Source organism: Gordionus sp. m RMFG-2023, chromosome 2 (assembly GCF_954871325.1).
Source record: "Gordionus sp. m RMFG-2023 chromosome 2, tfGorSpeb1-WG-v2, whole genome shotgun sequence".
NCBI lineage: Eukaryota > Metazoa > Nematomorpha > Gordioida > Chordodea > Parachordodidae > Gordionus > Gordionus sp. m RMFG-2023.
The window spans coordinates 33,846,681-33,870,367 of NC_088776.1; the positions used below are offsets into that span (position 1 = coordinate 33,846,681).

The 23,687-nt window shown below is 27.9% G+C and overlaps 1 protein-coding gene across 3 annotated transcripts; it reads right to left on the reverse strand.

Annotated features, from left to right (window-relative positions):
- Positions 1-1,987: 1,987 nt before the first annotated feature.
- On the reverse strand, positions 1,988-23,687 carry LOC135923735 (uncharacterized). Of its 3 annotated transcripts, none has more exons than XM_065458649.1 (15): positions 23,564-23,687; positions 22,421-23,408; positions 17,723-18,327; positions 13,634-13,900; positions 12,726-13,005; positions 12,511-12,601; positions 7,151-7,495; positions 6,629-6,779; positions 6,294-6,528; positions 5,916-6,099; positions 4,755-4,942; positions 4,018-4,208; positions 2,883-3,025; positions 2,381-2,507; positions 1,988-2,098 (listed from the first exon to the last, which is right to left on the reverse strand). In XM_065458649.1, exons 2-15 carry the CDS (start codon positions 23,332-23,334, stop codon positions 2,004-2,006), a joined length of 3,816 nt encoding a protein of 1,271 aa, XP_065314721.1. In that variant the 5' UTR covers positions 23,335-23,408; positions 23,564-23,687; the 3' UTR covers positions 1,988-2,003. The 3 variants fall into 3 exon arrangements, 2 of the variants coding, with proteins under 2 accessions (XP_065314721.1, XP_065314720.1); XM_065458648.1 differs by having other exon boundaries at positions 22,421-23,512; positions 23,564-23,684; XR_010571268.1 differs by lacking the exon at positions 1,988-2,098 and having other exon boundaries at positions 2,383-2,507; positions 4,053-4,208; positions 22,421-23,512; positions 23,564-23,684.

Genomic DNA, 23,687 nt, shown 5'->3' on the forward strand with positions numbered 1-23,687 from the left:
TTCATAAATTATATATATTTTAAAACAATTTTTTCTTAAATAAATGTATGTTTGCAAAAGATAATTTATTGTTTAAATTTAAAAAAATTTGTATTAATGTTATTAAAAGGATTATTCATTATTAATAACGTAATCATCATAATTAAGTGGAATACATTTAAAGGATCCTTGGGTTTACCATTTTCCTCTTGATAATTTGTCTCGCCTAGTTAAACGGCTAAACATTTTCCATTTGAGGTTGAGTAAATTTAAATCACCTTCCACAATGACTTTCTATTTTTTTCTTGGCCTTTATCTAAGTTTGGCTCCTTAAACATTTTCTTTGTGCAAGTCTTAACCCAATCATTTGTTCTTAAAAACCATCTATTTATTAATATAGTGGTGATTTGCTCCTCTTGAAAATATTTCTTAAAGATGCTAATCTTGAGAAATATCATATTATCGTCTTCATTAGTAATGTTTCCATGTCAAGATTACACTGACGTCTTTCATGTAATATTTCTCCCTTTAGAGTCCAAGTAAATTTTCTTGAAGGTTAGAATATGCTAAAATTAACATTTCTTTTATAGGTCTATCCGGTATTTTCGTAGGGGGGGGGGAGGTTTGGTTTGCCATAAATTTTATTCGATAGTTTTGAGCTCATTCTTAAAAGCCTTTGTCCGAATTTCCTTTTTAACCTTTCATAGCCGAAGTAGACAAAATAACGCGAGTGTAGATTAATTAACATCAAATTAAATATGCCATATCTCATAATCGGTTATTTGTAACCGCGCAAATGCATTATCGAAAAAATTTATTTGCGCGAATATATTACAGCAAAATTATTATAAATGCCTTAATGCAAATGTATAAACGTGAAAGCAGTATCGTGAATACATTAAAGCGAATGTATTAACGTGAAAAATCGCGAATATATTACAGAGAATGTATTACCGAGAAAGCATTATCGAAAATATATTACGATTGTTTTACCGCGAATGCATTATACCAAAAATTTTAGAGCAAATGCATTAGCATGAATGCCTTATACGAATGCATAATTGCCAATACATTACCTAAGTTGAAATAATGGGTATGCAGTTTATTGAAAATTATATTTTTTTATTTATCGGCCTTTAGATAGACTTGGTAAATCTGAGAATGAGCCTATACTCGGGCTTGGATATAAAATCTCTTTTTTTTTACTCAAAAATAAAAAAAATTCCAAGCAATAAAATAGAATGTTTTCTCTAGGATTAGGATAAAGGAATTAAATTTTTATATTATTGAATTCTTTTAATAAGCTTAATTATATTTTTTTATTAAAAAACATGACAAGCTCAGACGCCTAAAATAAAAATTTGGCTGGGCTCGGACAAAAATATATTAAATTTTCAAGGCATTAAGAACAAGTCTTATTTAAAATATTAAGCCAAACAGGTAATTGGTTCTCGGAAATAATTTTTATCATTTTTTGAAAAAACGTGCTTTAGGTAGGTTGTTGAATTGAATGGCGTCCCGTCTCAAGAGCTTAATTCATGTAATCTCTGGTGATAAAATTTCTATTATTGTGACTCAAGAATTGGGAAAAAAATTTATCATATTGTTTTTAATATGAAATTTGAAAATAAAATGATGATATAATTAAAAAAATAATAAAATTTAAATCACATTGTATCAACACCCCAGGAGGTTCAATTGTGAAAAACTTCAGCTATCCAATTCCATGGTCGGATGTTCAAATTCAAGTCAGCGCAATTTTATTTTTCGAAAATATTTTTTCCATCTGATTATTTCCCTAATACAGGGTGTATACATCCTCGGTATAGTTGGTAAAGCTTCATTTTTAGCCGCTTTCAAAAATTGCCAAACTGAGTTTTTAGCCAAGAACTATTACCTCAGCCTAAGAAAAAGTTTATTAATATTTTTATTCGATAATTAATCTTTTATATATAATAAATTTTTCATAGGAAAAAATATAATATTAAAAATCTTTTACAAAACTATATCCGTAATTGAAATGATTAAATATCATAAAGGGGTCTATTTTCATATATATTTTCAATGGTTTGTATCTTGAAGTTTGCCAAATATTGGTTGCATACCATATCAGCATTATCTAAAGTTTTAAAGTTATATGTAAAAAAATTGTATAATTTATAATATGTATAAACATTATAAAGATAAATGAGAATCGGATCGAGCGTTTCATTCAATGATAATTTTCAAATCGTTTATACATATGGTACAATCAGTACACAGACAAAATAAAAAACATAGGCTGAATATTTAAGAATCTATATGCCCCGTTAAAATGTGGACCAGATGAGCTGTTTAAAAAAAATACTGCTGCTAGCCTGGCCCAAAATTAATATTTAGAGAAGGAAAAATATTTAATAACCTGAATCTTTATCTAAAGGATTATTCGACTCTTTGTTGAGAAAATTTATCAAAAAATTGATATTTTCTAGTAAATCGGTGGTAAGAGCGTTAATTTTCGCACATTTGGTTGAGGTTGTTGATTCTTCCTATTTAAAAAAATTGATTTTTTTATATTAAAAAAAAACCATTTATTTTATAAAATAAATAGATTGCTTTTTTTAATCAAGTTTTAGAAACAAGAATATTTTAAATTGTGAACATAAATATAATTCAATTTATCCTCAAGTAATAGTATATACTTGTCAAATTTGAAAGTTTTACCAAAAAAGTGAAATTAGGAGAAATTGGTGTTGGTCACCAATTAAAACTTATTAAAATAAAGTAAAACTGCAATAAAGAAATTTAGTCAAAATCGAAATATCAACTGAATTTAATATTTTAATTACAAATTTATCTTTTTCTATAAAAAAAATTGTTTCAAGTTACTTTCTAATCCATAATAAAAATAGATAATTAAAAACCATTAAACGGATCTTGATAGTAACTAATGGATGCCTGAGCCCAGGTTGACCCCAACGAAAGTGTTTGGCGGATTTAAATCGGATAGTTCCGTATCTTAACTTGCGGTGAGGTAATTTAACATTGTCAGTTGGTGAAAACATATCTGATTTGAATTTGTAAATTATAGCTTTCAATTAACTGTAAATTTGGTTAATTAGCTAGTAGTTAAAATAAATATAATAATTATCAACTATTTATATTAAGAGACTTTCTATTTCTACATATACTTTTATAATCTTCCTCAAAAAACGAAATTTAGAATTCTTAAGAATTATGGAATTATGTTCTTAGGGTCATGGGTCAATAAATTATTATACTTTTCATACTTGAAACAAATAATTTCTTTAAATTTTGTAAATAAGCTAGATATAGTCATACATAGCCTTTTCGTTTATAAATAAAGAAGGTCAACGGTCCAGTTTTAGAGGGGATTGCTTGATAGACCGGTCATTTTTTAGAAGGCCGCAACCCTGAGCGGATTTTTTTATTAATAATTATGCCTTACTTTCAATTTACATAATTTTTTAGTCAATTGTCGTATATACTTATTTATATTACTATTCTATAGGAGTTATTTTAATTTTTGTAATTCTTTTTCTTTTTTAATTTATTTTTATTTTACAATATACTATGAAAACAAAAGGTTAATTAAAAAAGCATTAATAAATATCTGTAATATTTATTATATCCTTTACATTTGATTTGATATTATTAACATAAATACTTTTATATTAAATAAAATGATAAAACAAGAATTAAATTTGGGTAAAATGAAAGTATTAAAATAACAAAAAAATTAAAAGCCCGGTCCTGAACCCTATTTAAAAATTAGATTGCAAATCTTATATTGCTTATAATATTCAGCAAATGGAATAATTTAATTTCCTTCTAAAAATTAAAAATACGTATTTTTAATTTTTTGAAGGAAATTCATTTTTCGTTTGAGGACCGTGGTCCGGACCAAAGACCCGATCTTCGCTATTTATGAAGAATTTAAAACCATAAATGCCGTTATTGTAATAATTATAAAAATAATGAAGGTCACAGAGTCTTGGTCTCTTCTTACTTATTACAAAGATCAAATTATAAAATTACCGCGATACAAAAGAGTATTGACAAATTCCAGATACCTTTCCATACTAGATAAAACAGACAATAATGTATCGGTTTCTGAAGGCGGTTCAGATTTTGTGTTTGATTGTTTGATAGCTATTAATATATGGTCTGTAATGTATTGCAATGTTGCAAAAATCAGGTCCTGATATTTTGGGTCATTGTCTAGAAGCCTTATTTTCGCAACATAAATGATTTTTAAAATAAATTTAAGAATGTATTAAAAAAATATTTTTAAAAATATTCATTCATTAAAATATGTGGAGATCAGTTTGTCAACTCGGTCATCACTCACAAGTAACCAATAAGGCGGTTCTGCATTTCTAAGACTAATCATACTCACTCTCAAGGGAGGCTGATTATGACAGATTTTTTCTGTTTTTTACTTCACTAAGCATTCTTTGACTGTATGACTATATTACACTAGGAAAAAGACAATAAATTATTTGTTATTCCTTGAGTGATATACTGGAGATTAGCAACTTCTATAGATTTTTTAAAATTAGAAAAAAACCCTGCCGATATTTTAAACTGATTTTTCCAGATAGCTTCCTATTTTATGCTAAAATAAGTTTCTGTATAATTTTAAAAAAACATTAAAATAATTTTTAAAATATTAAATACGCAATGCGAATTATGAAATAATAAAATGTAAGAATTAAAAATAAGGAGGTAAATATGGGAACCAAACATTTAATAATGGAATAGGTTATATTTACGATTTGAAAGTGGCGAAGGCAAGGTCATGAAGGGATACTATTCGAATCAAACCATCTAATATTCTAATTATATTGTTAGGAATATCGGATTCTTGATTCACAGATAGTTTGGTAAAGTCCACTAATTGAATCAGTAAATGCTGGTATATGATTGTTAATGTAGGGAGTAAGGGGACTATATGAAGCGGCTTTTAAAATATGAAATAAAATAATTAACCAAAAAATTAATTAGTGGGTTCGGTTTAGAGGGTCGGGTAGGGTTTAGAAACATTAACCCTTTCATGCGCATAAATATGAAAACAAAAATGTATTTTAAATGGGTCATATTTTTTTTAATATAAATGACAAAAATTCTAATCATGTGTTATATTTAAATTTTATTATATATCAGAGACCTTCATGGGCCTTAATTTTTTAATCAAGCCCAGCCCAAGCTCGCAGTAATGATATATTTTAATATTTCATATAAAAATAAATCCAAGTCCATATTAATCTTCTAAAAATTTTCCCAAGGCCGTATCCAAAAATTTAATTTATTTATTTAATGAAATAAACAATATTTAAGTGTATTTAGGCAATCATTTTGTTTACAATACTAAAATTTATTATTATTGGGAAAAAAAATTGCGATATTTTTTTAAGTTAGTAACTGTAAATAAGCTATTTAAATTTAAAATATTTCGGCCTAAGCCTGGCCCATTAAAAAAAATTAGAAAACCCATGCCCGCTAGGAAATCAGCGAGCCTGCCCGACTCATAAATGTCTCTGTTCTAGATATATATATAAAAATTAGTTGCTTATTTATAAATTAAATATTAAAATTGTAATAATAAACTTGTAAATCAAAATCTTGGAAAACTTATAAAAATGAAAATATAATATTTAATATGACGTATTTTTGCAAGATATTTTTAAAAAATTGAATACAATGACCAATTTTCAGATTAAATAAAAATTTAAAAGCTCATGCAAAAAAGAAAAAATGAATTTCTATGGTGGATTATTTTTTGTATTATCATACAAAAGGGCATCCGATAAAATTGGGTTTTGCACAGCGTGAATGAAAGGGTTAATATCGCCGAAATGTTGCAAGTGACTTAAAAAATGATATTGTGAGATTATACAATCTTCTTTTTTTAAAATGCTATATGATATTTTTACCTTTCTATGTTTTACACCAGTATTGAGATTATCTTCAAATATTCCTAAATAATCAACCAATAACATAGCGTATTTTTTATCACGTGAAGCCAATAGGATATCGATAAAATATTTTGTCCAATTGGAGAAGAGATCAGGACAAAATAAAGAAGGTTCGGCAAAAGGCCCAAAGTGATTTATCGAACTTTTATTTTGAAATAATATAAATATGTTTATCCCTTTTATTTATTATCTGATGTTTTTTATCTATGCTGATGTTTATTTTTAAATATAATTTTTGCTTCGCTCTTAATTCCCTTTATAAGTCATTATTATTTAGTTATACAATAGAAATATTAATTGTACATCAAATAATATTTCTGTATAAATTTCTATAACTTAACATCGGAGGCGCCCAAGTAGATCAAGGTTGTTTTAAAGAAAGGCCATTTGATTAATTGAGCAATGATATCTAGTGCAACGTGATCGAAATTTCTATTTTTTGTAATTGTTAAGGGTAAATTTATTTTGCATAAATTTTCTATCAGGCAGTATACAGTTGGTAATGATATAGCGCTGTGCAAATCACAAATCTTAGCTAGCAGGTGTATCGACTTTTCCTTGAAAGAATCAGCTTAAATAATTGGATATTTTTAATTTAAAAAAAGTGTTGATAATAATTTTAAGCGATTTATATTAAAAAAGGGATATAATTTTTAAAAACAGCATTCAACCTAATTTATCCTGAATTTCATAGATTTTGATGTTTGTACGTATGACATCTTCAATAAATCGCGAATAAATTTGGTGCGGTATATATTTTAAGTGTAAGGCCCAAGCTTTGCGCTTATGTATAATCAAGTGCTTGCATTGATTTAAGTATTTCTAATAACAAATAAAAAAATCTCTTATTCTTAATGAGAATACAAGTGTTTAAAGAGTTTATTTCACCGCATACACTATATTGAGGAGAGAATCGTTGGTAGATGATGAAGGAAAGCAAAGAAGATAAGTGATAAAAAAAAAGGAAAGGTCGTTAAAAATATGAAATGATGTTACTAGAGATGATGCAACAAGAGTAAATAGAAAAATATATGCGATGAGGAATCTGACAATTTTTAAATGACTGACAGCAAAATCTAGACAAAAAAAAAGATATTATTTAATCATATCATATTTTTTATAACCAAAATATAGGGTTAAAAAATAAAAAACAAAAAAAAAGAAGTGTTTTTTACAAATTGAATTGAAATCACTTTATTTTGTCTGCTAGCTATAAAATTAACATATTTCGATCTATCTAGAGGTATAGGCAATGTATCCGGTAATAAACTATCCATCAATTGAAATAGTGCTAAAATTTTTGGGAAATTATCCTTAGATAGCAGAGACAATTTAGGCGTTTCGTGTTCCCCAAATTTCAAAAATTTTTCGTTGGCAAAATTCCATATTCGAGACAAAATATCGGTCCAAGATCGGTTGATAATGATGTCATATGATTGAGAATTGTTGTCAGACCCCGATTGTGTAGGATTTTTGTGATCCTCCCCCATCGAGGCGGTGCGAAGTAATAGAATGTTTATTATCGTGTCTTTGATTTTCTAATTTTAATCATTTTTTACACATTTATTCTTTTTTCCTTTCTCTTAATATAAAAACAATTTAATTTAAAAAATAATAATTATTAATTCCTATCCTTGACCCCTCTAAAAATTCCTTGTCTAATGTAATATTCGCTTTTAAAATTCTCACTCTCGCAACAAACTATCCTTCCCAAGTTCTTGTTTAAACAATAGACGGCATTGTCAAATGATACCAAAGTCAAAAATGACTATAGTAATAAAAACAGAGTTTAGATACGAGCTAAGTAGCGCGCTATTTAGCCTTTTAAATTAAATATTAAATATAATCATTAATATAATAAATACAAAATATATATTCATTAATATAAATAAATTGCATATAATAAATATATCAAATCTAGCAATTTTTAAAATGCCACAAATAGATATGGAAGTGTTAAAACACCGCGAGTCGCGACCCCGACCCAAAGTTTAGGTCGTTTTTGTCGACTTCGACTCAGAGTTTGTGTCGTTTTTATCGACCTCGACCCAAAATATGGGTCGTTTTTCGACTCTGACTCAAAGTTTGGGTCGTTTTTTTCGACTCAGACTTGAAGTTTAGTCGTTTTTTCGACTCAGACTTGAAGTTTGGGTCATTTTCTCCGACTCAGTTTAGGTCGTTTTTTCGACTCACATTCAAACATCGGGTCGTTTTTTACGACTCCAACTTATTTAAATTTTTTAAAGCAAATGGTTAAAAATAGATATTGTAACATGTTAAATTAAAATTTCAATGAAGATGTACCATAGGAAAGTGACAATTGTCATAATCGTCATTTTTGACTTTTTTCAATTTTTTTAAGGCAAATGGGTAAAAATATTTGTAAACATGTTAAATTAAAATTCCAGTGAAGATGTACCATAGGAAAGTGACAATTGTCATAATCGTCATTTTTGAACTTTTTTAAAGCAAATTGGTAAAAATAGATATTGTAAACATGTTAAAATAAAATTTCAGTGAAGATGCCCCATATAAATGAGGCAAATTGTCATAATCACTATTATTATACTTTTTTGAATTTAATTAAAGCTAATAGATAAAAATATATACTGTAATTAAATAAGCTTTCCTATGGTACATCTTTGAAATTTTAATTTAACATGATTGCAAAATATATTTTTTAAAAAAAAATTGTAAAAAGTTCAAAAATAAAGATTATGACAACTGTCACTTTCCTATGATCTTCACTAAAATTTTAATTTAATATGTTTGCAAAATATATTTTTACCCATTTGCCTTAAAAATATTGAAAAAGTTCAAAAATGACAATTGTTTCATATGGTACATCTTCACTGAAATTTTAATTTAACATGTTTACAATATATATTTTTACCCATTTGCATTAAAAAAATTCAAAAAAGTTCAAAAATAACGATTATGACAATTGTCACTTTCCTATGGTACATCTTCACTGAAATTTTAATTTAATATGTTTGCAAAATATATTTTTACCCATTTGCCTTAAAAAAATTGAAAAAGTTTAAAAATTACGATTATGACAATTGTTTCATATGGTACATCTTCACTGAAATTTTAATTTAACATGTTTACAATATATATTTTTACCCATTTGCCTTAAAAAAATTGAAAAAAGTTCAAAAATAAAGATTATGACAATTGTCACTTTCCTATGGTACATCTTCAATGAAATTTTAATTTAACATGTTTGCAAATTATATTTTTACCCATTTGCCTTAAAAAAATTGAAAAAAGTTCAAAAATGTGACAATTGTCACTTTCCTATGGTGAAATTTTAATTTTACATATTCACAAAATATATTTTTACCCATTTGCCTTAAAAAATTTCAAAAAAGTTCAAAAATAAAGATTATGACAATTGTCATTTTCCTTTGGTACATCTTCAATGAAATTTTAATTTAACATGTTTGCAAAATATATTTTTACCAATTTGTCTAAAAAAAATTGGAAAAAGTTCAAAAATAACGATTATGACAATTGTCACCTTCCTAGGGTACCTCTTCACTGAAATTTTAATTTAACATTTCACAATAAACCATTTGCTTTAAAAAAATTTAAATAAGTTGGAGTCGTAAAAAATGACCCGATGTTTGAATGTGAGTCGAAAAACGACCCAAACTTTGAGTCGGAATCGAAAAAACGACCCAAACTTCAAATCTGAGTCGAAAAAAACGACCAAACTTCAAGTCTGAGTCGAAAAAAACGACCCAAACTTCAAGTCTGAGCCGAAAAAAACGACCCAAACTTCAAGTCTGAGTTGAAAAAAACGATCCAAACTTTGAGCCAGAGTCGAAAAACGACCCATATTTTGGGTTGTAGTAGTTTTTTTTGGCTTGGACTCGGGTCGGAGTCGAAAAAACGACCCATATTTTGGGTCGAGGTCGTTTTTTCGCCTTGAACTTGGGTCGAGGTCGAACAAAACGACCCAAACTCTGAGTCGAAGTCGAAAAAAACGACCCAAACTTTGAGTCGGAGTTGAAAAAACGACCCAAAATTTGGGTCAGCTCTGTTCGTGCCGACTCGGCTAAGCGGATTAACAACACCGACGGTGTGACCGATGATATCAACAAAATCATATTTGGAAAAAGATTTGCTAATAATAGTATGAATTTACCATTTCATAAATTTAAAAATTTTTAATCTAAATTTAAAAAAAAAGACAGTTGGCTATTATCTTTAAAAAACACCTTAAGGTATAATTGTTAAATTTTATTTTTTTAAATTTAGAAAACCATACAACAAATTTGAAGGGCGTATAAAAATATATCAATATTTTGATAAAAAGCAATATTCAAAAGACAAATTTAATTCAAATCATATCACGCGTTATAATTAAATTATTCGAAATTTAGAACCTAACTCTCTGAAAAGCAGAGTGTATTTGGCTGGTCAAATTTAAATAAATATTTTTTATAAAATTAACTTTATTTTGCATTTAGTAGTAAAATATCTATAATATTCATTTTATAATATTTTTTAAATTTATTGTTATTCAATAGTTGATGTTTCACTCTCATGCAGCTTGTTCTGATTCATATTCAATATTATCATATTCTCTAATATTTTTTTATCAACTTTCCTGTTGCCGAGATCTTCAATCGATTTCTGTTTTAGTAAAAGTATTTACCCAAATCGACCAATTTCTTTCAAAAGAAGAGAAATATGAATTGTTAGTAAAATAGCTCTTCTATTAATAAGCAAAGTCCATTCTACTAACTTGAGGCTCTTATGGAAGATACTGCTTTCCACATAATTTGCAATTAAATGTGCCACTTTTTCTGAAATTTATATCACTTTGAAATATTTTGATATTACCACCTTGTAAAATGCCCAATTCTTGTATTATATCATATATTTAATTAAATTAACTAATGTTCCCCTTGATATTGAGGACCCATTAAATAAGCAGCATTGTAATCACATGTTTTTATATCGTTTTTTATTTTTTCAAACATATTTTTATTTTATTTCTTTCCAGATTTTTTTACTTATCCAATCAATTGACTGAATTTGACCGGTAATTAATCAACTTGCCAACCTGCTGAAAAGTAACCCTAAAACGCTTTCACCATCCTACAAACAAAGTACAGGGATAATGGCGATTGCCATGAACAAGATGACTCGCTACTTTTGCTTAATATAATCTATCCTAGCCAGATTTTGCTTTAAGAAATAAGACTTTCTCAATCCATAAAAGACATTAGTAACCAAAGGGGCCTCCCAGCCTTTTTAAATAGATCTGGCCGAAATCTTGATGGTTAGGGATAAATAGCCTTCCATATTATTGATAACTAAATTGAGATTTAGCTTAAGCTTTGAAATATCAAAGCGGGTTAAGATGGGGATAAGAGATAGGTCTCCTATTCCATCGGCTTTATTGGGAGAGTGGTTTGGAGAATAAGCTTCTCATTTTAATTCTTAGCCTATCAACACCGTTTTGTAATTTTAATTAACTTATAAAAACTTTTATGTAAAATTATTAGAATTTCTGGACTTGAAAACATTTTGCCAGATTCAGGAAAGGCCCATGTTTGATGTTGTTAAATAAAGGGTTTAGTACGGATCCAGTCAAAATTTTAAAAAATGGGGTACGGTCTAAGCGGGTTTCCTCGGTCTAAGCGGGTTTCCTCAAAGATAACTATCTTTTAATTATTTAAAAATCCCAAAACATTTGTGTCCTGGAACTCGTTAGTTTATTTCCAAACACTGATTCAGACCCTGGGTAAACGTTCTTATTTTACTTGCCTAGATTTTCTTTCGCGAAACCAACCGTTATAATTTTCCGAAACGTAATAAGAAAATTTTGAAAGAAGAAAATCAAAATGTTACTCGAAATTATATTTATTTATTATAAATAATTAGAATAATTTTTAATATTTTAATATTTTAAAAAAATTAGAACAAATTTATATGTGGACGCATGTTTTATAATAAAATTAAAAAATTCAACTTATTTTCTTTAATTTTTGTTTGGTTTTTAAATATTATTATTAGATTATTAGGTGTCAGTAAAATAATATATACGATAATTCTAAAAATCATAAGTTTACAAAAATCGAAATGAACCAAAAAAGAACAAATATGGATATGTAAATTGGAACTAATCGATTTAAATTTCTTTTAAGGCAAGCGAAATGGAAATGAACCGTTATACCTATCAGTTCGACACTCTAATGTGAAGGATAATTAGTGGCTAGGTAGCGAGTATTCTTGAAGTTCCTGGTAATTTTTTAGTTTTATAACTTGGCATTATTGAATAAGTTTTAATAAGTACTGTTAAATAACATCAATGAAAATAAAGCAAGATTTTAGAAAAGCAGTATGTAATAAAACTCGTTTTAAATTGGTTACAAAGGATAAAAAAAATTTTAAATTTGTTTTCCCAACTATGATTCGAAATCTAATTACTAATATATCATTTATTTATTTTTTTGTGGCATATTTGATTTGAAATAATCTTTAATCGCTAATGATATAATAAATGATAGAATAATAATGAAACCAATATAGTAACCTCAGCATTAAAACTTTCACATGATTGAATCGAACAATAAACTTCCAATAGGTGATCGACCAATGCCGATTCTCCTGACAAATTTGTGTCGCTTAATTTTTATAATTTTATTTAAGAAATAATTAGTTTTTTTTATAAATTCTTTTTGTGATTGTAAACTGCACTGATTCGAATTGAAAATTTCTACATTATATATGGTATTAATATTATAATACTTTAATATTCCAAAATGATTGACGTGCGCCTTTATGACAAGATATATAATGGATGAAAGAGACTCCAAGGCGTCCATATTTTTACGATAAACAAACATTTGCTTGTCAGAACAAAGAAAAAATTCGCTATCACCTTTGTGGATTTTTGAGAAAATGTCAAAATTTAACCGAGTCATATTTGTTAAAAATTGATTGATGATGGTTTCAGTTTCAGCATCAAGAGAATGAATAGAACCTGGAAGTTTTTCCAAAAGCGCTCTAACCAACTTCAATATCACATCTGGAAATTTATAAATCAAATGATAAAATAAAATCAATTTAATTGAATTGGTTTTCAATGTTGATTTAATATTCAATGAACATATTTTATCATAGGTGTAGCTAAAATTTTACTAAGAGGGGACTTTTTTATGTTCATTATATTGGAGACAACCGGGCTACATTTTTAAAACTGAAAATTAAATTATAGTCACTATTTTAAAAAATTTGTAGCATATTACTTATATTTTTCAAATTGTTAATATAATGGCACATTTTATTTATTCTTCGAGGATAGGAAGCAGCGTAGGAAAATCTTTTGTAATAATATTTATGAAAACTGGAGCATATTTGGTGGTTAAAATTGAATAAAATCACAAGGAATCGGAATCTTATTCATTTTTAAATCTGAAAGTCTTTAAAAACAAACTGAAAGTTTACGAAGACTAACTAATCTCATAATATAATATCAATCTCAACTATGTTATTTAATTCAAGAATAGCTGACTTATTTATGTTCTATTTGCAAAGATTATTACTATAGATAATCAATTTAATTTGGGATTCAACTTGAATTGGGCAATTTAACCATTGACATAAGTAAATTTTATAGAGATAAGGAATAAAATAATTTCTCATTGAAAACAAACTTTTAACATAATCATCAGTATCGTTGTTTTCCTTTTTTTCATAAATAGCATATTTATCCACGTAATTGAGCAATTTTTCGGCTGCCGTTAAAATATTCTTGGAGTTTTCCAAAGATTTCGGCTTCGTCACCAATAAATTAACCGGGTATACTATCATCCCATCTCGAGTATTCAAACAATTATCGTTCAAATATTTGACACATGTTACGAGATTTATTAAAAATGGGAAAGATTGAATGGATTTCGATCCTGGATAGTCATTATATTCTGATAAATATAAATATATTTTTGTAAAATGATTATTTATTATTTGTAATTTTAAATGAGATATTTGGAAAATAAATAAATTTAGCTAGGAAATAAATTAAAATAATATTTAAAATATTTCTTCTTAATTTACATAGAATAGTTAACCAAGATTCTATCTATGTATAAGGTGAACATTTTTGTTAGTCTCAAAAGCTATTTCAGCGATTTCAAAACTACACTTTTCAAGAATTCAGGGGTCGATCAACTTATTTTCCAAATTGCAAAAAAATATATATATTACTAAAATTTGCGATGTGATAAATATAAGCATTTTAGTTCCATCCTAAATTAAACACGAGTGTGCTACTCAGTTAAGAGAACAAAACAAGGAGACACGTGACTAATCGTTATTTTCATTATTTAAAATGGCGGAATATGAGGATTGTAACATTCAAAAATCAAATTATACGTTATTGTCAAAGACCTGTTTATGTATGCTAGGAGCTAATCCATGAATATGAGATTTCTAGGGTTATAGCAATATATGAACTATTTAATAAATCGTGAAATAATAAATGTCATGTATCCCCCTTATTTCCCTTCCTTACCTCAATTGGATGGAGTTTTTATTTGGAGATCTCTCGAGGATAATTTGGTTCTAAATTTATTTTACGAAAAGTATAGTAAGATTAGAATAGAACCCTAAAATCATCAAAATGAAATCTAGTATTTTACTTCGTAAAGTATTATTTCAAACTTATTTCACATATATAAAAGAATACTGATAGTGTTAAGTTTGAAATGGTAATTAATGAAAAATGTTACAAAAAAACTTGAATGATATAAGCAAGACTAAATGAGATATATATATATAACTCAAAGAATATCAATAAAACCAGATAATAATAACTCAAAATGTGAGTCTGGATCCTCTTTAATTTAAGGCCTTCTGAGGAATTGTTAATGTAAACAATTGCTAAAGATTCTATGGTATGAAAATATGACCGTTAACATATTATATGTGGATGTAAAAGTTATCATTTGCACAAATTTTATTCAATTCTTTTAAAATATCTTTTGATTACATTATTTGAGCTGAAACATTCATTGCAATGTATTATTTATAATATTAATATGTTAGGAGACTGTTGGCAATATTTATTATTTGCACAACTGTTAAATTTAGGTTGAAAAAATGATATGCTAAAAATATTTTCTTATTGCATTATTTAAGCTGAAACATGTAACGCGTTACTTTTAATCATAAAAAAGTATTTTACACCTTATTATCAAATAAACGATTTTACTTATCAATTGGTTTGGACAAACAAACAAAAATAAAAAGCCATTTTGATTATTTAACCCGCAAATGTAAACCAATTTCAAGTAAAAGCGCTAAAAAAGATATATACAGTACACTTAAGCTTCCCACCTCGATGACACAAGGCTTGCATTTAAAAATCAATTACTTTCATTGGTTTCGTATTTTTTTCAAATTTCTTGCTCTATTTTATTACCTGACCCAAAATATTTTAAATAATTTAGGCTCTGAGCAATAAAAAAATATTAAATTAACTATGATTTTCCAGTCTATTTGATTGGCCTATCCTGGCTCGGATTTTATATTTAAAAAATAACCAAACCTAATCCGTGTTTTATTTTTGGATATTTTTACGGCTCCTAAACACCTGATATAGACTGGGATTTGGTTCAGAATTAAGTGAAAATATTATTAATATAATCAATTCACATTAAAATTCTGAAGCCGGATCCCTTTTACAATAGTTCATCAACTTTTCAAAAATCAGCCCATGATTTTTATCATGGCCACATCTCATTGTAATAATATTTTAAACTGGCAGATAGCTTGTCAGGGAATAACGAATAAATCAGGTGAATCAGAAATTTGTTTAGAGCTATGAATCAAAAATTTACCAGTATTTTAATGAGAAGTAATTCAGATATTTGCCATTATTTTGATATAATATATTAGTTAATAATATATTTAGTACTTTCGGCTATGTGCAAATTGTTAATCAAATTATTTTTTTCTCAAAAATTATTCTTTTATATACACAATAAAAACCTCATCTAACAAAATTAAATTTTTTACAGGGATGTGAACCCGAACCCGGACCCTAGTATTTTGGCTGTACCCGAACCCGAACCCTTTTTAAAAGTAAGGGTCCAAGGTTTCTAGGTGTCATAAAAAATTTTAAAAATAAAAATATTTTTTTAAAAAATATAAATTTTTTAAAATTTTATTTACCTTTTTTTGTGGAATCATTTATTTTATCTTCGCGTTTTTCTTTCTATTTTCTTCCTGGACTTCCATTTTATTTAGGATTGATATCATAGATTATTTTCGTGTAGGTAATAATATTTTATTATGTAAATTTATTAATATGCTATGTTATAGAAATACGTTGATTATTTTGAAAGTGAATTATTTTGTAGTGCAAGTAATAATATTTTAATTTAAATGATAATGCATACACGTTGGTCCTCAATTTGTATGATGCTAGAACGATTATTAAGTTAAAGATTTCTGTAATGATTTTATTATAGGAGCATGTGAAGCATTTTGTCGGAAGATGATTGGTGGCAAATAAAGGACCTTACTAGTGTATTAGTTCCTTTAAAAATAACAATATTAAGATTACAATCAGAACAATTATGTTTATTTGATTTTTATGGCATATGGATTAGATGCCGATTAGATTTAGAAAAATTTACAGTCCTTTTTATACGAAATATTAGAAAACATGAAAATTCGAGCAACAATATTTGCAAAATAGTTTTGTATACACTTCTATATATTTAGACCTTCGATATCAAGTTTTATTGAATAATGAGCAAAAACAAATGGCTAAAGACCATCTTAAAGATTTATGGCATACCCTTCTACGACAATACTTACTGGTTGTAGTGATAATAATAATTATGATAGCAACATTGATGATCTTGAAATTTTACTTTTAGATAGACAAAAAATATATAAAATAATCATCAGATGGAAAGGAGGATCAAAAAATGCCTATTGCTTGCATCTTTAATAGAAAAGTTCTCAGAAGTTAAGAGTAAATAAAGATACAAATATTTAAAATTCTGGAAGAAAATTCTTCAATATATCCAGAATAATATATCTTATCTAGAATCTTCATGGCTGTACCGGCGACAAATACAATAATTTTATAAAGATAACTATCTATTTTAGGTAAGGGTAGAACGTGAATTTTCATCTTAGAAATATATACGCTCTAATTTACGTGGAAATCTCAAGGATGATATTTTAGAAGATATTATGATTGTGCGATTGAATAAAACATTTTTAAAATATAAATTACATTTGTAAATTATGAATATGTATATATTGAAGTATAATAATAAATGAATAAAAATTATCTTATTTTGTGCCATTATTTTTATGTTCCCTGAACCCGGGTCCTTTTTAAATTTCATTCCTGTACCCAAACCTGGACCCTTATGTTGTCAAAGGGTTCCCATCCCTGATTTTTTAGATCATATACAAAATCAAATGTATGCAAATTTATTAATTTTCTTTATTGTACATGCAGAAAAATTAATTTGAGACATTATGATTTATATCGATATATTAAAAATATAATTTACAGATATCTTCCAAATGCATAGATGAGAAAGTACTAAATATATACTTGGCTAACATATTTTATCAAAATAAGGAAAAAAATTTGAATCATCTTTTATCAAAATATAAGTACATATCTGATTCATATCAAAAAATAAAGCAAATTCACCCATAATTCTTTAATGAGCTATATGCTAAATATATAATTCCCAAAAGAAAATGTATAATACTTGATACAAATGCATTAAGAACTAGATCAATTTTTTGATATGGGGTATATTTTATTATAGCTATGAACAATTGGCCAGCCAAATGAGATATTTGTTTCACCATTTCTAATTCTGAGTCAATCTTGGGTTCAAGTTCCTTCGTGCGTTCTAAATTAAATTCCTGAGGGAGCTCATTCTCATTTTTATTTATGATACCATTATTTTTATCATCACGGTTATCAATTAAAGAATCATTTTCTTTGAAATTATTCCTAGAATCACAAACATCGGAAGAGTTATTAAAGGTTTCAGAACTATTGTTTTCTTGTTCAGTAGTATCAAATTTACATCTTTTGGGATCTGGCTCGTTATCAAATTTTATCACATTGCTCAAATTTCGCTTCACTCCATTTAGTTCAGGATTATCATACTCTTTATAGGGGTCTCGCGTTGATCCGTAGAAAAACCATCGCAAAATGAAACTAAGATTCGTTATATCCATTGAATCGAGAAATAATTTATCGATTAAATAATAATGCGAATTGGTAGTATCCATGCGGCCAAGAAGGAAATTTAAAGCTAGTTTTGTTTCCATAAGGTAAAGAGATAGGTTGGAATGCGAAGTTCTTTGATTTTTTTTAAAAAAAGTATGTTTGGTTGTAATAATCTTATATAATAAATTTAATATTATTCATTAATTAAATTAAAACCTATCAAAAGCTAATATAAAATATAATGTTTACTTCTTAAATTTCATTAATTATGAGCAAAAAAATGTAAATTTCAAATAATATATTAGCAGGAACAGGAGGTAATTAAAAAAATAACAAACAACTAATTTGTCTGACAGTGTCATTCTAATAAAAAAGTCAAAAAATTCAAAAACTAAAAAAATTGATTTGTCAATATTCTTAATTAGGGACATGCAGGCTTCTACACCCCTCCTGCTAAGTGACTGATAATCCCCCCCCCCAATCACACTATCACTGAAACCCTAAATAATTAATTGACAAACATATATATTTTTAAAAGAAAATTTTTTTAATTATAATTATATATAACAAAATAAAAAATATAATAATTGAAAAATAATATAAGACGACTCCTAGAAAATTTATTACAAACATAACATTTAGATCCATTATATCTTTTATTGTTTTATAATACCATAAGGATTTGTATTTGGTATATTGTTTTCCTTTATATGTGTACAGCCATGCTATGGCGTCGTGTGCTAAATTATTATCGGAGTTCCTTATTATGTGGGCTAAGAACTGGATCCGGGGTTTTTTTAGAGTGATAGTTATTGGCGTGTGAATTGACTTTTTCCAAAGATTAGAGTTTGAGATAACTCTAGGATAAAAAATGCCGTTTATTGTACGTAGGCAATTATTAATAAATGATTGTAGAGGCCTTATTTCTGTTTTACCTCCCAAATATCACCTCCATATATAATACCATAGGAACTATCATCGAGTTAAATATCCTCAATCTAGTATTCTCTAGCTTTCCATATTTTCATATATTTATAAAACGCTCCTCTAGCTTTTTGTATTCTCATCCTCATCTCTTCCTTGCAACTTCCTTTATCATCTAAAATTACACCCAATCAAGTACTTTATTTTCTCCACGATTTTTACTACGTTCTTTCCAACTGTAAGATTTTGGATCGGTAGCGCATTTGGGGAGGGGAAGATAACAGTTTTGTTGAAGTTAATCCCAAGTCCTACTCTATGGCTCACGGTCTCTATTAGATAGAGTAGACTTTTGGTTTTTTCGATACTCTTGGATATTACCACGATATAGTCCGCATAGGATATTATTCTATTTACAAAAAATATTTTCTCATTTGACCCTATATACACTAGATCAGCCGCTCCTAGTACATCTTTTATAATTTTATAGATAATTATATTGAAAAGGAAAGGTGAGAGGGTGCAACCTTGTTTTACACCTTTTTTTACCCTAAAGAAAGGAGAGATTTTATCATTAATTTTAAAACAAGCAAGTAAATTGGAATAGTGATTTTTTAAGATGAGGATTATTTGAGGTTCGATACCGCATTCAGCTAGCGTCACCCAAAGAGCTTCATGGTTAACGTTGTCGAAAGCTCTGCTAAAATCAATGAATGTGTAGAAAGAGGATATCATGTATTTATGGCATTTCATTATTATTTTTAAGGATAATATTGGTTCCAATATATTTTTGCTAGGCCTATAAGCGCAAATGTATTTAGGAAAAAGAAGGGGCGTCGATTGTACAATTTCGTTTTTTACTACTACCATAAATATTTTGTATACACAGGATGTAAGTGCGACAGCACGATAATCAGTAAATTTTCGTGGGTTTCGGTTTTGGGGAAGCTACATAAGAAGGACATGTTCCATTCTGCCGGGGTGTTACCACTCTCCCATATTTTGTTGAAAGGGACTAGAAGGAAGGAAGAGGTCGTCCTAAGTGCTATCTTTAAATACTTAGCTGTAATGTTATCAAGCCCCGGAACTTTGTTGCTACGTAATTTTTTTATTACATTCATTATTTCATTTACAGAGAAACCAGACTGGGGTGGGTGTAAAACAAGGTTGCACCCTCTCACCTTTCCTTTTTAATATAATTATCTATAAAATTATAAAAGATGTACTAGGAGCGGCTGATCTAGTGGATATAGGGTCAAATGAGAAAATATTTTTTGTAAATAGAATAATATCCTATGCGGACTATATCGTGGTAATATCCAAGAGTATCGAAGAAACCAAAAGTCTACTCTATCTAATAGAGACCGTGAGCCATAGAGTAGGACTTGGGATTAACTTCAACAAAACTGTTATCTTCCCCTCCCCAAATGCGCCACCGATCCAAAATCTTACAGTTGGAAAGAACGTAGTAAAAATCGTGGAGAAAATAAAGTACTTGCTTGGGTGTAATTTTAGATAATAAAGGAAGTTGCAAAGAAGAGATGAGGATGAGAATACAAAAAGCTTGAGGAGCGTTTTATAATATGAAAATATGGAAAGCTAGAGAATACTAGATTGAGGATATTTAACTCGATGATAGTTCCTATGGTATTATATATGGAGGTGATATTTGGAGGTAAAACAGAAATAAGGCCTCTACAATCATTTATTAATAATTGCCTACGTACAATAAACGGCATTTTTTATCCTAGAGTTATCTCAAACTCTAATCTTTGGAAAAAGTCAATTCACACGCCAATAAATATCACTCTAAAAAAACCCCGGATCCAGTTCTTAGCCCACATAATAAGGAACTCCGATAATAATTTAGCTCACGATGCCATAGCATGGCTGTACACATATAAAGGAAAACAATATACCAAATACAAATCCTTATGGTATTATAAAACAATAAAAGATATAATGGATCTAAATGTTAATATGAAACAATTCATTAAACTAAACAACAGTAAAAGATCCATTAAAAAGCTGTTTCGCATCAAAAAAAGTTACCTCAAATGAAAATGTATTTCAGAATTTCTTGTTCATTATCATTATCTAACGTTTCCTATCTCAATATTTATTCAACTCATCATTATCAAATGTTTCCTATCTCAACAATTATTCAAATCCTCTTGGAAGTATTCTTTTGAATTTCCTTACTAAAACCAACACTAATATAGTAAAAAAAAAATTTAATTAAAAATGTTCCTCCGCCCACCCTAAAGTAATTAAATTTTTACTGTAGTTCTAGGGTATAGGCTCTTTTTTTTGCCCCACTCCCTTTTAAATAAGCCTATAGAGGTTTAAGTAACATTTTTTCGAAATGTTACGCCTACAAGTATGTGCGGCTTGCCTACAAACGTGTAGAGGGCTCCTCATATTTTTACTTTTATACCCAAATTAAATTAGTTCCAATAAGATGGAAATGAGGAAAACCTAGCGTAGCTCTGTTGAACTTTCAACACTAGAGGGAAAAAGCGCTATATATCACGTAAAGAATAATTTTAATTCTTATTAAATATTCACAATTTGTTTATAATAAAATTTAAAAACGTATTGCAAAAATTAATTTATATTTTAAATGTTAAAGTATAAAAACCAGAAAATTTGTAAAATACGAAAAAAAATTTTTTTTATTTATTTTCCCTGACATTTAGAATCTTTGAACCCTCCACTTTTAAAAAAGACCGGGTTTGGGTTAAAAATACGAGTGTTCTAGTGTCCTGGTTCACATCTTTTTGAATATTAAAAATTATTAATAAATATTTGAAATTATTCTTAATTAGCTAACTCGTTCCTTTTTAAAATTTTAATAATCCATTTTTGAAAACATGCAAGAATTTAATTTTCAGATCGAATATTCGACTAATCAATTCGAAAAATGTTTATTCGTTTTGAATATTTCGATTCTACGAATATAAATAGTACAATTACTAATTCGAAAATACGAACCGAATACAAATAATGTAAATATTCGTGTCGTATTTTTCTACGTATGCCCACCCCCCAAGGACAAAAAAAGGAACAATAATCTAAAAAAATACTCTCTCCCCCCATCTGAAAATTTTACCGAATGATCCTAGTTCTTAACCGCTCCCCCCTTAAAATTTTAGTGGCAATTACCTTCGCCATGCTAAATGTCGTTAAACACCTCCAAATATGTAGTAAACAAACTTCCTTACTATAAAGGTTTCCACTAGATATTAAAAAATCGCTTGAATTTTAATAAAGATAAAGCTTATAAAATAAATTCATTATTTACGCATTCTTGGTAGAAAGATGGTTCTCAATAACATTAAAACGATAAAGAGCTATGTCCATGCATCTAAGACATCTGAATAGTGCATCAATTTTTTCCGTAAAATCGGTTATGAATTTTACTTTAATAGAGTGTTCGAGTTCTTTAGAGTTTTTGGTCAAAAAATCTTTAACACAATTTATAATTTTGTACATTTCTAATCTGCGTGAATAGGCATATAAAATAGTATCTAACTTTTGCAAATAAAAGGATTCTATAGCTAGTATAAGTGTTTTCAAGGGATGTAAAAGTTTGTGGGCTATTTTATTTGGTAATATGGATTTTGAGAGTGAATATTTTGAATCAATTTTGAGCTTTTCGTGAAGATTAATGATATAAGTCTTTAGAGTGGTCAGCAACTCACAACGGTCTAAAGTGTCTACGTTAAATATTTCATGGCCACTAGTAGAATAAAATTTTTGGATGGTGATGAGCGCGTTCAGGCATTCCGGAACTAATCCAAGCATCGTATCATCATTTTTATGTTGTGTTTGATCAGTCATGATGGTACAAGGTAAAGCTTTCAATATTTCATGGGCATGGCATATATCAAATACACTTTTACTTCTACTAAATAGTAAAGTTCGAAGGATATCATCATTTTGACAATTCAAACTAGATAATAAAGGCGTTATTAGGTAAGTTTCGTAAAAATCTTTTCCAGTCTGGAGGAAATAATTAATGAAAGGATGATAGCTCATGTATTCAGGGTATAGGACCATTTTATCGTAATTATTTTCGCATAATAATAGTGTTTCCAGAAAGGCAAAAGTAAATTCTGGCATATCACTATATAAAACTAGAGGTAACAATTTTTGCACCATATTAGGAGTATTTATCGAGGTGTCGGGATGATGTGAGTGATATCTAATTAGCATAGCTAGATATGTGCCAATTTGTGCTATATTTATTGTTTTAACCCCTTCTTTTTCGACTTGATTCTTGCGATAATCTAAATACATTGGTAAATGAATTAAGAGCTTTGCAAAAATATCTGAAAATGATGAGTAATGTTTTGAGTGCACAGTTTCACTATTTGAGATTATTGATTTCTGACTATCAAAATCAATTTTATTTATATCATTTTTAATCAAATATTTATTATACCCTTCAATAAGAGTGTCTTCTATTTCTTTATAAATTTTTTCCTGGTCTTCATTCAGAATTTGAGTATTTTTAAAACTTTCAGTGATCTTGTACATGGTAGGAACAGAGTAAAAATACAAAGATT

What these genes read in the sequence shown, in the direction of transcription:
- LOC135923735 (XM_065458648.1), bottom strand. Translation starts at nt 23,658, where the DNA reads ATGTACAAGATCACTGAAAGTTTTAAAAATACTCAAATTCTGAATGAA. An exon ending in CAATACTCTTTTGTATCGCG is followed by an intron (nt 3,026 to 4,017) that starts GTAATTTTATAA and finishes AATTCAAATCAG; the next exon opens with ATATGTTTTCACCAACTGAC. An exon ending in TCCTTTAGATAAAGATTCAG is followed by an intron (nt 2,099 to 2,380) that starts GTTATTAAATAT and finishes TTAAAACTTTAG; the next exon opens with ATAATGCTGATATGGTATGC.